The 17,829-nt window shown below is 39.2% G+C and overlaps 1 protein-coding gene across 1 annotated transcript in view; it reads right to left on the bottom strand.

Moving 5' to 3' along the window:
• The window catches only part of HIVEP3 (HIVEP zinc finger 3), a 609,889-nt gene that overhangs the window by 964 nt on the left and 591,096 nt on the right, over window positions 1–17,829 (bottom strand). The window contains exons 7-9 of the mRNA XM_053707095.1: window positions 17,181–17,279; window positions 16,278–17,089; window positions 1–4,206 (exon numbers count right to left, since the gene is read on the bottom strand). The exon at window positions 1–4,206 is cut by the window's left edge and continues 964 nt beyond it. Of these exons, the coding sequence (XP_053563070.1) occupies window positions 3,742–4,206; window positions 16,278–17,089; window positions 17,181–17,279 (1,376 nt within the window). The 3' untranslated portion in view covers window positions 1–3,741. The remainder of the gene's footprint in view (window positions 4,207–16,277; window positions 17,090–17,180; window positions 17,280–17,829) is intronic.

The following is a 17,829-nucleotide window of genomic DNA, read 5'->3' as shown; positions in this document are numbered from 1 at the left end:
CTGGGATGATCAAGTAGCATTCTCTGTCTGAATTTAACATTAAACAAGCAATTGCTTGTGCAGCCACACAACCAATCAGGCAAGAGTTGGTGTGTCACTCATCCTAGACAAATCAGTCTAAAATGATATAATTTTGCCACCTCAAGTTTGGAAACAAGAATCAAACATATCTGCTGCCTACTTCACAGTTTGCAGGCTTGCCTGCACCACAAGGACTCCCAAGGTGAGTCTACAGCTTGATAAATAAAGCCCAGAGTCAGTCCCACTCAGAAGAAAAGTGACCTACACACAAAAAAATGTTTCAAGTATGAAATGATCAGCCTCACTGGGAAGAAAAATACCATTGTAATGAGTTTAATGGTCATTCCTACTGGATGTAAAGTGACCTATAATCAGTGACATGTTTAAGGGGCTAAAGGGAACAAAATAAATTTAGGAGACATAGAGTTAATTCCAAGGGAGAAACATATGCATTTAAAGGGACATTTTAACACAAAAATCTATCATAATTTGTAAATGTCCAATTAATGTTCTTTATCATGTGTTTAAATAAAAAAAATAAAAAGTTTTAAAACATAGCTAAAGCCCCACTCAAGAGCAGCAACAAATTTCAGGTTCTGGAAAGGGCACAGCTGGTGATTAGCAGCTACATATGTATGTATCACCCATCCATTTCCAACCCAGGAGCTGCAATGTTTCTCCAACTCCAAAGCAGGCCACTAATTAAAAAAACAACATACTATAACAAATAGGGCATTTCATTTATGCGTCAGAATGTCCCTTTAATAGAAAAATAAATTAAAGATTAAATATCTATTATAATAAAAAGTCAACCTTCAAGAGGCTTATCAAGTAATATAGCCAATTTCTAACTATGCGCTCCATTCCAATCCATTTGATTTCTTATGCTAAGTGCATTAAATGGATTTTTGAGAGGTTTTCAAATATAAAGCCCTTTTAAATTGTTTCCAAATTGTTAAAAAAAATAATAATTCAAACTAATACAATTCTTCTCAAATGCAACGTAACAGCCCCCATACCTCCCATGTGGAAATTTCAAGACTGGCTTTTCAATCACAAAACACTATTTAAATGCATTTTTTTTCAAATTCTACATCTCAGATCTGTTGAAAACACATACTGTAATGGCAAACAAAAGAAAGACAAAAAATCCCAAGCTGCCATGTGTCTACGTGTGGATTTTGATGAATTGGCACGCCCCCTTTTTGACTTATAACATTTCTTTTTGATACATGACTAATCTTTTGACTCGTTAGGAGACAGCTGTGTCTACTTCTCCATCTGAGTTTGCACAAATTATTTTACACAAGCTTTAATGTGGGTAACAGGGCAGTGAGTGGTCATATTACTTTATAAGCTAATTTGAAGACAGAATCTTGATACAAAAATGTATCACTAAATGGCAGTTTTGAGGGGTATGTGTATGCCACTTTGCTTAATGGGTAGCTAGAACAGTTGAGGTTGACCACCCATCTACATATTGCACTGGGTCGCTTTAGTTTATAACTGTAACCCTATTTTTCTACCAATAGGTAAACTGAATTGAGTATACATTTTTAGTGGGTAGAACAAACATTTACTCTCTGTAAAGATTCACTTGATCTTGTAATTTTTCTATATATTTTCAATGAAGTCTATTTTTTTATTTTAATATTTTTTATTTTATTTTTTTCCCTTTTTTATTATTACAGGACCTGCAAAAATGTCAATTAATTTTCTTTTGCATAAAAAAGGAATTACATTTAATTTATAAATATTTTTTCCCCAGGATTCTAAATGATAAGATACAATTAATATGCTCAACACAGCTGCAATTTTTTTGGAAAATGGTCGGTTAATGTGATGTCACACTACAGGATTCAAGGTGCAAGGTATAGAGGAAAAGGTGAGACAGCTAAGGTGCATGGTAACGTATTCCTCATGTATAAGTGCTAGGATAAGAACTCACATTTTCAGATTGGGGGACAAGTGCTCATTAACAAAAGTATGGATAGCAAAGAAGATACACCCAGGCAACAAGATGGAGGTTGGCCGGGCAAGAAATAAAAGTTTTTTTTACAGTGAGAGGGACACCTAATAACATAATTGTTTTGACATGCAAACATCTTCATCCCACTTCAAATGAGTAATATACAGTTAGAAAAATATCCCTGGAAATATAATTTGCTAACAGGGTTGATAAGTGATACTTATGTATTTTTATGGGGTAGATAGATCATCTCAATGTGAGCTCCCAGGAAAGGGGAAGCAGGTTTAAGATCTAAGCCAGGTTTGCTTCAAAACAAACTAAAGTAACTTTGAGATGTTCTCACCCTTCAATAAATACACCATTTGATGCCTGGTCATAATTTAAGACAGCAGTTTTCAGACCTTTCTCATTAAATGGCAGGTGAAGGGGGTCTAAGGGTTAAAATAGCACTGCATGCATGCTGTAATGCATTGGGATGCTAAGTATGTGCTGTGCAATTTGAAAAGGGAATACATCCCCCTGTGCGGTGTGGCATGCTTGTGTGTACTCAGCACCATTATACAGCTCAGCATGACAATTATTAATGTAGATGCAAAGCATCAATAAACTGTGCAATGTGTTTCATTGCTGGGTATAGATGCTTAGTGACATTAGAAATAGCTCAGCAGTGCCACTTTAAACCATATTACAAGTGCTTAGGTTTTTTTTTTAGAAAACATAAAAAAATTAAATTAAAGCTTTTTAACCAAATATCTTTAAAGCCAAAACAGGAAAAAAGACAAAACATCCCTAATTAAATAAATGTATAATATAAATACACCTCTGTACACAACTGCAGACACTTAGCTCAGATAGATATATATATATATATATATATATATATATATATATATATATATGGGAAAAAAATTAAATTCTCAGTGCATATCCTACCCAGAACTTGGAATCACATTACGGTAAAGGGAAGGTGATCCTAGGTTAGGACTGAAATAAAATCCTTTCCTCCTCAAGAAAGGGCACATGTTGAAAAAAAATTCACATTAATTCACAGCATCAAAAGTTCTGTTTTTTTTTTTTCCTTTCTTTTTTTTTTTTTTGCATCTTAAAAGCAAATTATGTATAAAAAGGCACAGATAAACTGCAGGTTACGGAGAAAAGGAATGAGAAACGACTGAAGTAAATCGCTCTCACTTGCCCAAGAATGGGGCAACAAATGTAAAGTAGGTGTATAAATGGTTTCTATTGTGTATCCTAAAAGGATCTTTCTTCTAAATTCAAGGATGTCTGTTATATATCCTTAAAGGATCCTTATTCCATATCCTAAACGGATCTTTATTCTGTACCTAGGATCCCTAATCTGTATCCTATAAAAAATACTCTGTATCCTAAATGGATCCTTTGTTTGCATTCGTAGGATGCCTATCACATATCCCAAAAGGATGCTTATTTTAGTATCCGGGTTGCTAAACCTGTATCCTAAAAGGATCCTTCTTTCAAAATCCTTGGAATCATATCCTGTATCATCATCCAGATATATCTAACCTTCACTTTAAAAGGATTCATAATCTGAAACCCAGCAACATGATCCTATATCCTAATAGGATCCTCACCCTAGGCTTTTTATTCTGTATGCTTAAATAATTCCATTTCTGTATCCTAAAAGGAATCTCACCCCATTATTCTGTATGGGGAGAATGTAGTGCAGAGAAAAACCTCTAAAGTAGAGGGCATTGCCTTTAGGATGTGTCCATTCACCCTTCTCCTTCAGCACATTCCTCAGACTGGGGGCCACTGCTGGCATCGAGAGTCCCTGAACAGGGAGGAATGCAGGTGGTTTGGCAGTAAGTGCTTGGAGGTGGGTGCTGTGGTGCTGTGCTGTGGCAAGATATTACCCTGTCTTCTTCGTCCTTCTCACTCCTCATAGTCCTGAGCTGCTCCTTATCTCCTTGGTGCAGCTGGCGCAGCGGTACATCTGTGTGGTAAACTGGTTGCAGCTCAGAGAAAGGAGGTCCTAAGAGAGATGGGTGAGGGCCAGGGCGGGGCTGCACCATCTGGATACCACCTATGGGGATCATTGGGTAGGGTGTCCTCTGCAAATGTTGCGAGTGCAAAGGAAGGTGGGAAAGCAAGTTCTCCATGCATCTGGGAGGAGAATGCTGCGTTAGAGGGGAGCGGGTGCTTCGGGACAATGTCACAAAATCGGAGTGTTCTGGCTTCTGTAACAAGAACAACAAACCAAGAATTAACAGAAACCTGATCATTAGTTGGTGCAGTGTGTCAGCAATGTTAGTAAACATATGTTAACTGATTAAGCATGCCACCATGTTTGTGATCACAAAGATGTCATGCTTCACTATACAGATCAGTGTGTAAAGTTGTATAGATGATGATCACCATCATACAGTGCAGTATGTGCATTATCAGGTAAAAAGACTCCAAATCATTAATGAGTACAGCATGCAAATTATCAGTCCGCGCTCATCATTCTTTAGAGCAGCATGTTCATTATACATATATAAATACCTAGCATTTTTAAACAATTAACAGACCAATCTGTGTAATCATATTGAGAATATATACCCTGATAATGAAAATAATTACTCTGTTATATCTCCATATATATATATTAATATTAAGAATGCCATTTTATATAATGGTGTTTAGAATATCTAGAAATCATAAAGATGCATTATCAGTTCAAAGCTATTTAGAATCTTAATATAAAAAACATTATGTTAAAGGGACATTAAACCCCAATTTTTTCTTTCATGATTCAGATAGAGAATACCATTTTAAACAACTTTGTAAATTTACTTCTATTATCTAAATTGCTTCATTCTCTTGATATTCTTTCCTGAAAAAGCATATCTAGATAGGCTCAGTAGCTTCTGATTGGTGGCTGCACATAGATGCCTCATGTGATTGGCTCACCAATGTGCATTGCTATTTCTTTAACAAAGAATATCTAAAGATTGCACCAATTTAGATAATAGAAGTAAATTGGAATGTTGTTTAAAATTGTATTCTCTATCTGAATTGTGAAATACATTTTTTGGGTTTAATGGCCCTTTAAGTGACTGTGTTTCAATATCAACATTCTGATACGTTGCATCATAATAGCAGGTATAGGTATATACTGTATAGGCACTGTATGACTCAGTGAAGATATACTCAATTACAATACAAAAAATATGCACCATCATTATGTAGTGTAACAATCAAATAAGTATTCAAATAATCTGTAACCAACTTTTGAGTAAAAATTTATAATGAAAGAAATGCAAAAACATTAATAAGTTCTCAACACAAAAATTGGTTTCAGTAAATGTAAACCTTAAACTCTGCCCTCCCAATCCCACTTCAAGAGACACTACATGCAACTACAAGTTGCATTTGCTTACTGAGACCCATTCTTTTAGCAACAAATACTTCACAACTTAAGGGAACGTGGGGGGGAGTCACTAGATTTCTACTGTCAATTAAGAAATATAAAAACATAAACATTATCCGATTGCAGAGCACTGCATAGCACTGTACACTTATGGGGAAATATATAATGATCCTTCTCTCTATAAGCAATGCGCACAAAACACATATATAAACAGTGAGTCTTTTTAAAAGGTTGAGGATATTTCAGTAAGAGCTCTGATATAGGACTATATTCACATTTAATTATATAGAGAAAAATACACTTGGTCGATACTAGACACCATTCAAATGCTCACAAATGAGCTTTTTATTGAAATGGTTTTTCCTGTAGATTTTTCATGTGTAAATCAAGTCATAAATGTCTTTATCTCTTATTTCAAGACAAGCCAGGACCTTATGGGAATTATAAATCGGAACATGGCATATACCAAACTGCACCAATATCCTGCCATATCTTGCATACAGTGCAGCTTTACATTCACTCGATTTGTGGATGGCTTATAGCAGATTCTCAAATGTAACTGGCTGCTATCTACACAGAAGCTAGGACCTATATGCTCTCCTCTTTCTACCTCCAGTTACAACCTGATGTGTAGTGTAGACATCCCAGAGGCAGTTCATGCAAATAAAGGTAGATGAAATCTGATAACATGCTTGGTTTTCAGTCTATAGGGCCGAATTATCAAGCGCCGGAAACAGTAGTTATGAAGCAGCGGTCTAAAGACCGCTGCTCCATAACTGGTCCGCCGCCTTTGAGGCTGCGGTCTTAAATCTGCCCGATCGTATACGATCAGGCTGATTGACACCCCCTGCTAGTGCCGATTGTACATTGTATCATTTCCGCTCGCACTTTAATAAATCGGGCCCTATGTGTGAAAGACAGCCAAAGTGCTAAAGAATGGGGTGGTGGTGAGAGTCTATAATGTGCAGTGTGAGGTTGGAAGATATGAGTATAGTGGTAAATGACAGCTGTTTACGGATAGTCTAAGAGAGTCATTTAGTCATACAGAATGCCCAAAATTACCAGGCAACATATGGAATAAAATCATCTTTACACATTTCCTAGGAATTCTATAGAATGCCTAGTTTGTTTTAGGCAATATATGCAATGAAAACTATTTTGCCCACAGAGTTGAAGAATTGAACCTGCACATTGCTACGGTGTTTCATTATCATCACTTCATTTACCAGAAATTACATTTTGAATACAATGCCCATTTAACTATTGCAACAATAAAATGACAATTAGCGGTGAGCTGTGTGAAATTGACACCCCATGTAATTAAATTGTGAATCCAAATATACCATTAGTCTGTGCTACGTTTGTGCTGATTTGTGCCGCGAACAAAACGAACATTTGTGCCAGTTTTATTTCAGAGATATTGCACTTAATATAAACTTCTTTTAGATGAAAACCCTATCAATACTGTAAAAAACATATTCTGCCTTCATCCTGAGAAGCATTATTCTTTGGGGGAGGGGATATAGATGCCCCAGGGTACAGTGTGAAATAAAACATAATCCTACAAATATGTTTAGTACAGCACAAGGCTGAAGGGTCTCTCAGAGATGGTCATAACCGTAACAGGCAAAAGTAACCAGGGTGAAGAAGAAGCAACAGTCAGACAAGGTGTTGAGTTTAGCTTTCATTAATAAAATGTTTTAGTTCATTCATAAAGGGCTAGATTATAAGTGGCGTGCAAAAGTTAGCGTGGGTCGCAATAAGCATTATTGCAACTTCGCTAACTTGTGCGCATATTACAAGTTGAAAGAAAACTGGAGAGCTTGACTGAAGACCTAGCATAACGTGTAAGGGATTAAAAAAAGTTGAACCAAGCACAACACAAGTACATTAAAAATACAATTTACTCTTATCTAATAAAGTCTATTCTTTCTTGGTAGTGAGAGTCCACACAATGCTATTCTTACATATGGGAATACATCACCTGTCCACCAGGAGGAGGCAAAGACACCCCAAACAGAGCATTCAACTATCCGTCCTACTTCCCCTTCCCTTCCAGTAGTTCATAACTGAGGACAGGGAAAAGTAAGTGAGACAAAAAGGGGTAAAGAGGTGCAATCTAGGACAGCCGCCACCAAAAAATCAGGGCGGTTTTGTGGACTCTCACTAGTAAGAAAGAAAATAATTTATCATCGGGTAAGAATACTTAATATCGAGAGAATGCATAGGCTCAAATGGAGCATGCTGTACAACTTAAATTATGCTTACCTGATAATTTTTCTTTTCTTCTGACAGGAAGAGTCCACACCTGCATTCAGTACTTTTGGGAATTCAGAACCTGGCGACCAGGAGTAGGCAAAGACACCGCAGCCAAAGGCTTAAATAACTCTCCCACTCCCCTCATCCAGCAGTAATTCTGCCGAGGGAACAAGGAACAGTAGGAGAAATATTAGGGTGAAAAAGTTGCCAGAAGGATAAAAAAAAAATTTGCGGCTGCCCCACAGAAAAAAACACGGGCGGGGAGCTGTGGACTCACCCCTTCAGAAGAAAAGAAAATGATCAGGTAAGCATAATTTAAGTTTTTCTTCTGAAATTGGGAGAGTCCACAGCTGCATTCATTACTTTTGGGAAAACAATACGCAAGCTATAGAGGACACTGAACGCAATACAGGTGGGCACAAGAGGCGGCCCATTCTGAGGGCACCACAGCCTGAAATCACCCAAAAATCAGACAAAAAGCTGCCTCACCTGAAGCAGAAGGACAAAAATGGAAGAACCGAGTAACTGCCCATCAGTTAAAACCAGCAAGGCCCTTGAGACCACCCAGAATCCTAGACTCAACCAAGCACAAGGCCTCTGAGGAGACCAAGTCCCGCAGGCATCAAGCTCACCCTTAAACTCACCCCCCCCGACCCGAAGTAAGGGGAGCCGCCACATTCTCCCTGAAGGGAAGAAGAAGAAGGACTCAGATAAGAGAGTCCGAAAGTACCACCAGACAAACAACTAGGGCAATAAAGAACCCCAAGCATAACTCAAAGAGCGCAAACCAAGGTTGCAACAGGACAAAGACACGTAAAGAACGAGCCTTACCGACCAAGCAGAATAGAGGGAGGAAAATCCCAGACCCCTATCTGTATAGAGTCCAAGGGACCAATGTAATGCCTCAACCCTGGAAATCTAGAAGGACAAAGGAAGACCCCCCTTACATAGAGTGCAAACCCCCACTCAGAATAGAGCGACCGAGGGATAAAAACCACCCCCGGGAGCCGCTAGATCTTAACTTATTATGCTCCAGATAAAGCCACAGGCTTCCGTCTGCAAAAGAGGTCTAAGCGGACGCAAACCGCCAACACTAGCTATTTAAAAGCTAGTAAGCTGCACCAGGATCCTCAAAGTGAACAAACTCCGAAGAAGAGCAGAGCAACTCCCTCCCCAGAAAAAACAGGGAAGTAAGGATAGTACCCAAAACCAGCAGAGAAAAAAAGGCTATCTGCTGATAGCACCTAAGGAAGGCCCACAAGATCTATGATACGCGGTCAAGGCTCAACAGAACAGTCAGATCCCTGACTCCAACTCCGAGGCAACGGACCCAGCACCAAGGCAACTGGCAATGTCCGAAAGGACAAGGGAATTAAAAGTTCCCTGAACCACCAAGACCCTCAGGAAGGAAAAAGGAGGGGATCCAGACCCCCCAAGAACGAGCTCGGGTTCCAGACCCATGACATAGCTCCTTTGCTGAAGAGAAAGGACACTCCCAAAAAGGAGACTCTATACTGAAACTACAGTAATGGCATGACACCAGAAAATCCAACCCTGCACATGACATCCTGCACACAAGGCCGGGAGGACTCCACCGAACAGAGTAAGAAAAAGACCTCCTGGGCACCAGGTGGATACTGTGGTATGCCCAAGCCTCCCCAAAAAGGGGGGGGGGAAACGCAAACATAACAGCTCACCGGCCCACCGGCATGGAGCGTAAAGATGTAGACGGACGTCAAAAGGCCAATACTGATTGATAGGGACCATCCGGCTACCACAGTCGGCCCATTAGAAATTTCCAATTCTCCGCAAAGAGAAAGAAAAATCCACTAGAAGGGACAAGAGGACGTTCCGGAATCGGAAAACTGGGCTGTCTAGATCCAACCTAAGGGGTCTGGACACAGAAAACCTAAAATGTCCATTCAAGGACAAGGATTAGTTTAAGAAAACTGGACACCCGGAACTCGGAGCCGGCTTCCAACTAATAAACCCTGAGGAACCATCGGGTTACCCCATCCGGAGAAGACCTTGCACCATAGGTGACGCAATCACAGCCACATCCAAGGGTCCTTGGACACTGAATGCTCACGTAAGTATTCCAGAGACAGAAAGCTTAACCCCTAAAGGCTCGAGGGACAACACCCACTAAGTCTAAAGACTAAGGTAAACTTACAAGAGAACAGAGCTCAAAACCTAGAAAATCTAGTTTGAGAAGAGAAATAGTCTCCAAAGATCCTCTCGGGATCAACCTCCCGGAAACCCCTACCCCTACCGCTTGAGGAACTGACGATGAACGAGCATCCCAAACTTCTGGGGAGTGACAGATTAAACTGGAACGTCTAAGCAGGGGCAACCGCAGGAAAAGAGACAACACAATCTCCAGAGCTCCAAAAATATGGGAGCAGACAAGATACTCCCGATTCTCTTAAGGAAGAGGTACTGTCGCCAAGGAATGGATTCATAGAGGAGATGAGTAAACGCCACCTAAACTTGGTACCACAGTTTTCCTAGGAGTCATCTGAACCACCAACCTTATTGGGGAGGAGAAAAACTCTAGATCCTGATCCCAAGGACCTCAGGAACCCCCAGAGTATGCCTTAGCAGGATCTGAAACTCGGTAACCCCGCCAACAATCAGGAACAGGACATTGAGGACTAAGCACAATCCCCCCTAATGCCCCGCCCAAAGGAATAAACGAGGACCAGCCTGATGACTAGTAACGAAAGGCCTCCTATAACATGTAAAATCAAGCAAAACAAGAAAACAAACTCTACATCAGAGTAAGTAACTCAGCACCCCAACCGGGCCAACCCGTCATAAATGGCACCACGTGGTTGATATAGACCTCAAAGAACAGAAAAACTAGTGCCCGACCAGGACCAGCATAATACATAGGGCACCCCAGAACCCCTAGGCCACAGAAAAGTCAAAGCCCTAGTAGGGATAGACAAAATAAACGATAGACATAATAATGGCCTAACACCTTTTATTTAACTTCTGCGAAAGTGCTAAAACTACCACAAATCCCATAGATCAAAATGTTTTCCAAAAGGAAAAACAATAACAGACGTGAGCTTTTCAAAATGAAAAAAATATATAAAAAAGGGAATGTATAATGAGCGCAGGGTGAAGCCACCAGACTACTAAGACACCTAAGAGTCCCTATCATAGGTATATAAAGAAATATAAATATAAATAGACAGGAGCGCTACAGCTGAAGGTGGATGGAACAATAAACTAATGATGGTACTATTAATGTGCAAAACCTTATAGGTATGTGTATAAAAAATTCTCTTGTATGAAAAGTGTAAACACAAAAAACTTGAGAATATAAGTGTAACAATTATATAACGTGACAGTGAAAATAATATAACGTGACAGTGAAATATTAAAGTGATAACACTAGTAAATAAACCGAACAGTCAAAAATTCTAGACTAAACAGTGAAAATACAAAATAAGCAGTCAGAAACTAATGCAAAATAATAGCTGTCCAAAATAATAGGTAAATAGCAAGGCTCTGCCTAAAATTTAATAAAAACAGAAAAGACAAACAGCAATTGAAATACAGTGTATGAAATAAAAACGGACGTCTCCGTATCTAAAAAAGGTTGCCACCAGATAAAATAAAGGGGGAAACAGTCAAAGAATGTCTTTCCTTCCGAACAGTATTGTTTAGCAAATCCGGATAAACAGTTATTCTGTGAACAGAGATCGCAGGCTTACCCCCAAACAATGTGGCTCTCAATTCCGTTGAAAGAAGATACCGCCGTGACGTCATTCCGCCACGGCGGTAACTTCTTTCAACGGAATTGAGAGCCGCAGTGTTTGGGGGTATGCCTGCGATCTCTGTTCACAGAATAACAGAGCTCCATACTGCTCTGCAACTGGACAGACTTGTGTCTATAGTAATAATCTCCCATGATGGGCGAATAAAACTCATATATATAAAATGGTGAAATTAAATATACAAAATGGGCCTAGATCAATACTTGGGGTTGTCTACTAAAAAATATATATAATTTTGATAGTTTAATAAAAAAAAGGCTCTATTTCTGTTTAAATGGAGTGATGGCAAAAATGCTCTGGTCTTTTGGGGAAGAGAGGTGTGAACATGGGCCAGCGCCAACTAAACCCCTATTAGCCTGAGGGTGGTGGTACCTAGTAGCCACCGGGGTGAGAGATTAAAAAGATTGGAATCCCCCAGGCGCCTAACACAAGAAGGCAAAGGGGATGCTGTGTGACTATAGATGATCAGGACAGGAATCACTTGACACTCGAACAGTCGTGATCTAGACAATATTGGAGTGACAACTTTATTACAATTCAATAAGTAAAACAAATATCATGGATCCATGAGAATACTACGACAATTAAAATAGTTTAAAAATAATTACAATAAAGAAATAAAAACAAAAAAACATGAAATCTTATTGACACTCTGTAAATTCAATTTGCCTTTTAACTCTGAATTAACCCCTTAATGACCACAGCACTTTTCCATTTTCTGTCCGTTTGGGACCAAGGCTATTTTTACATTTCTGCGGTGTTTGTGTTTAGCTGTAATTTTCCTCTTACTCATTTACTGTACCCACACATATTATATACCGTTTTTCTCGCCATTAAATGGACTTTCTAAAGATACCATTATTTTCATCATATCTTATAATTTACTATAAAAAAAAATATAAAATATGAGGAAAAAATGGAAAAAAACACACTTTTTCTAACTTTGACCCCAAAAATCTGTTACACATCTATGACCACCAAAAAACACCCATGCTAAATAGTTTCTAAATTTTGTCCTGAGTTTAGAAATACCCAATGTTTACATGTTCTTTGCTTTTTTTGCAAGTTATAGGGCCATAAATACAAGTAGCACTTTGCTATTTCCAAACCACTTTTTTTCAAAATTAGCGCTAGTTACATTGGAACACTGATATCTTTCAGGAATACCTGAATATCCATTGACATGTGTATATTTTTTTTTAGAAGACAACCCAAAGTATTGATTTAGGCCCATTTTGGTATATTTCATGCCACCATTTCACCGCCAAATGCGATCAAATAAAAAAAATCGTTCACTTTTTCACAAATTTTTTCACAAACTTTAGGTTTCTCACTGAAATTATTTACAAACAGCTTGTGCAAATATGGCACAAATGGTTGTAAATTCTTCTCTGGGATCCCCTTTGTTCATAAATAGCAGACTTATATGGCTTTGGTGTTGCTTTTTGGTAATTAGAATGCCACTAAATGCCACTGCGCACCACACGTGTATTATGCCCAGCAGTGTAGGGGTTAATTAGGGAGCATGTAGGGAGCTTTTTGGGGTAATTTTAGCTTTAGTGTAGTGTAGTAGACAACCCCAAGTATTGATCTAGGCCCATTTTGGTATATTTCATGCCACCATTTCACCGCCAAATGTGATCAAATAAAAAAAAAAGTTACATTTTTCACAATTTTAGGTTTCTCACTGAAATAATTTACAAACAGCTTGTGCAGTTATGGCACAAATGGTTGTAAATGCTTCTCTGGGATCCCCTTTGTTCAGAAATAGCAGACATATATGGCTTTGGCATTGCTTTTTGGTATTTAGAAGGCCGCTAAATGCCGCTGCGCATCACACGTGTATTATGGCTAGCAGTGAAGGGGTTAATTAGGTAGCTTGTAGGGAGCTTGCAGGGTTAATATTAGATTTAGTGTAGAGCTCAGCCTCCCACCTGAAACATCAGACCCCCTGATCCCTCCCAAACAGCTCTCTTCCCTCCCCCACCCCACAATTGTCCCCGCCATCTTAAGTACTGGCAGAAACTCTGCCAGTACTAAAATAAAAGGTATTTGGCCCTTTTTTAAAAAAAAAAAAAGAAGCATATTTACATATGCTGATGTGTACGATCCCCCCTTAGACCCCAACCTCACTGATCCCCCCTAAAAAGCTCTATAACCCTCCCACTCTAACTTAATGGGCGCCATCTTGGGTACTGGCAGCTGTCTGCCAGTACCCAGTTTAGAAGAAAAAAATGTTTTTTTTTAACATTTATTAAAAGTTTCTGTAGTGTAGCTTCCCCCCACACAAAACCAACCCCCCACCCCTCCATGATCACTTTTTGTGCTTTTGCACAAACAAGATTAGGTCTTAATTATTAAAACATTTTCCGTAGTGTAGCGGTTCCCACCCGCTCCCGCCCCGTGCACGCGCCCGCCCGCCACCCTCCGTGCACGCGCGCGCGCCCGTGCGCGCCCCCGACGATCGCGCCCCCGATCCCGCCCCCCTTGACGTCATGCGGCACACCGATGGCCGCCCACCCGCCTCCCAAGTCGGCTCCCACCCACCAACGAAACCGGCCATCGATGTCCGGTGCAGAGAGGGCCACAGAGTGGCTCTCTCTGCATCGGATGGCCGTAAAAGGTTATTGCAGGATGCCTCCATATCGAGGCATCACTGCAATAACCGGAAAGCAGCTGGAAGCGAGCAGGATCGCTTCCAGCTGCTTTCCACACCGAGGACGTGCAGGGTACGTCCTCAGGCATTAACTGCCTTTTTTTTGAGGACGTACCCTGCACGTCCTCGGTCATTAAGGGGTTAAAAGATCAATATTAAAAGCATCAATTTTAAGAATTTTAAGGATTTTAGGTTAAGCCTCAATAACGAAAACCGGAAATGGAGTAAAGAACCACTTCCGGTCCTAGGGCTTTAAAAGGCTGTCAATCCCACCTTATAATCAGTCTTGATAAAGGCCTGTTACCGACCGAAACGCGTTGACTGAGTGGTAAGCCTATTTTCATTATTACTCTTATTGTGAAAACGGTATTGCTCTATGTTGCTTTATATTTTTTTCTAGGTTAATACCCGGTCTATTACCCATTTGGAATTTGTTAGGAGTTCTCCACCTATTGTAAACCCAGGAACTTTACCTGCCAACACCCCTTTTGTTACACAGATATAAACTGCTACCATTGAATTTTTTGCACTTTTTTTTGCACTTTTTGGACACATTTTTTAAACCAAGTTTTTTTCTGCCACAATTTTTGTGTGATCTTCAAACCACTATATTATATCGAATTTTTTCTCCAAACACATTATTGCTTTCGTCACTATTTTGTTTTCTCAAAGGATTATCCATTCATCATTTTTAAGGAGGATACACAGTTTCACGGATTATCACTGCAAATTGGAACTTTTAATGCACAAAAGTCTACTTTTTTGATGAACATTCACACGTACAATTCTCAAATTGCACTATCAACACATTTTTAAACCACTATTTTTTTAATTTTTATATATATTTTTCTAAGGTTTTTCTCATTTCACGATTCTTAACATATTTATGCAAACCGCATAATTCCTTACAGTAAATAAGTACTGTTAACGCCACCTCGACCAAATTATTGATTTTATTTCTTTATTGTAATTATTTTTAAACTATTTTAATTGTCATAGTATTCTCATGGATCCATGATATTTGTTTTACTTATTGAATCGTAATAAAGTTGTCACTCCAGTATTGTCTAGATCACGACTGTTCGAGTGTCAAGTGATTCCTGTCCTGATCATCTATAGTCACACAGCATCCCCTTTGCCTTCTTGTGTTAGGCGCCTGGGGGATTCCAATCTTTTTGGTCTTTTGGGGAAGTTTTAGTCTGAAATGCCCAGTCCTTAAGTGGTTAAACACACAAGCAAGGAAAAAGAAAGCTAAACCCGATTTGTTTCACTTTATAGCGGGCTCGTCCCTAACCCACTATGAGCTTTATTGCACTGGAAAAATGTGTGCACCTGCTCTGAATTAAAAAGAACTGTCTTTAATTTTGACTTTATTGTCCCTTTAAATTAAAGCAAAAGCAGGGTCCCTTATGTTAAAAATATATGCAGTATCATATGATTAAATAAAAGCAAGTGGACTGATCTTAGAATGATTTGGATATGCAAATAAACCTCATCAATGTTCAGCCCAACATTAACAATTGATGTGTATCTACTATATTGGGATAGCAACTAAAACATTAAAAAAAATTTTTTTTAATAATTAACCAAACTATTTCAGAAATCCTTTTCTGTATCACTTTATGATTATGCAAATAGTAAAGAGAAATGTTTATTTTTTAACAGATCTTACTAAATTAAAAAACAAAAACATTTCCACTGCTAAAAACTCCCCATTAGAAGCCAAAACAAATTAATTTGTTAAAGGGACATGAAACTCAACATTTTTCTTTTTCATTATTCAAACAGAGCATGTAACTTTCCAATTTATTTTTTTTATCCAAATTGCTATATTTCTTGGTATTCTTTTTTGAAGGAGCAGCTATGCACTACTATTGGTATCTGGTGAACCAATGAAAAGAGGAATTTTTATGCAGCCACCAATCAGCAGCAAACTCCCAGTAATGCATTGCTGTTCCTGAGCCTACCTAGATACACTTTTCAGATAAGGATACCATAAGAATGGCCAAATTAGTACTATATTATATTTTATAAGGACTTTAGCTTGTTTTTATACAGTTAATGATGGCGTTTTAAGCAAATTTTTATTAAAAATGTGTCTATTATTACAGATAATCCTAATTAATTTTTAATGGTCATATTTTGTTAGCTACAGGATGTATAAATAGCTATCATTTGCATTCAGTCACCCACCTGCTTGTTCCCTGCTGTCCCTGAAGTCCTATGAGGTAGAGCCGAGGATGGGAAGACCCCATGTTGAACTTTAAATTGGGTATTGGCATCTGATGTGCTTGGCAGCAGCTCCTCTCTTACAGGTGATGAATAGCGTAATGGAGAAGCCAGTCCACTTCTGAGGGATGAGTACTGGCCTCCTGGTAGCTCTTTACTTGGAGACATATGTCTTACTGGTGGAGATGACCCACGCTCTGGTGACACATAAGCTCGAGGTGAAAGGTTGTGTCTGGGGGACAAATGCTGAGGGGAAATGCACCGGAGTGGAGATACCTCCCTGGTTGATGGCAAACGTTGGCATGGAGACATTCCCCTGCGAGGTGAGGGACAGCGAGTTAGGGATAAGCATTTGGGTGAGGTTTCTCTCTTCTGGAGAAAGTGTCTCCTGGACAGACTTGCTCTGCTGGACACTAATGTCTCCTTTCCTGGAGACCAATGTCTTCTTGGTGATGTTTCACGTGGTGCTGAAAGGTCAGACATCAGCAGTTTCCGAGACTCCTTCTCAGGCTGCTCCCTAGTGGGCAAAGTTTGAGAAGAAAATTGAAAGGCTGTTGAGATGTCTGGGGGTTCTGGTTCCTGACTGGGATCATCCGATGAGCGTGAGGCACTCACTGCAGGAGATATTTCCTGAGACTTCTCCTCCTGGCTCTCCTCCTCATCATCATCTTCATCCTCCTCATCATCAGAGTCTTCTTCATCATCACTGTCCTCCAAATCTGAGAACTGGTGTTCTTCCACCACATCACTATCCTGCCAACGTTCTTCGCTGGTCCCTAAATATAAAAGAACAAGACTGTTGAATAACAATGGAATTTTGTAAAAAAACTAGAGGATCATGGACCATAAATGTGTCAAAACATTTACCTTCTTCTGCCTCCAGATCAGATGGTGATGGTGGTACCAGTCCCAATTCCTGACATTTTTTACTGTGTGCTTTGGATTTCATATGTTTAGTCAGATTCCCTGGGGAAAAAATAAATAAATTAATCTTCCATTGAATCATTCTTACACTCTCTCCTAGCATATCTCAACCTCTGGTACTCAGTAGTCAACCATTTCTGAATATTCTACTGTAACATGCTTTGATAACCCTTTTATAGGAAATACAGAGCACACAAATACTTAGCATTGAAGTTACACAATAAACATGACCAATGCAGTGTTAAAGGATATTACAAAGAGAAAACATAAAATACAATTATTATGTACTGCTATGAATATGCATTGTATTATTTTGCAATGCACTTATTACATTAAAGCTAAAATTTTAAACCTCACCCCCTGGAGTTTATCGTAATGGCTTTAACCTTAATTAACAAGCAGCTAGATTACGAGTTTTACGTTATGTTATTGCCCATAACAATGCTTTTTCCCTAACGCCGCTATTACAAGTCTTGTCAGAATAGGTGCACCGCACACCTTTTTGGCCGTCACGCAACGTCAGTACTGCACTTTTAAAAAAGTCCTTGTACAATGGGACTTCCATAGCGCCGGTATTACGAGTTTGCCTGGG

This window comes from Bombina bombina, chromosome 3 (genome assembly GCF_027579735.1).
Source record: "Bombina bombina isolate aBomBom1 chromosome 3, aBomBom1.pri, whole genome shotgun sequence".
In the NCBI taxonomy this organism is placed as follows: Eukaryota; Metazoa; Chordata; class Amphibia; order Anura; family Bombinatoridae; genus Bombina; species Bombina bombina.
This window is presented reverse-complemented; position numbering and strand designations above follow the sequence as displayed.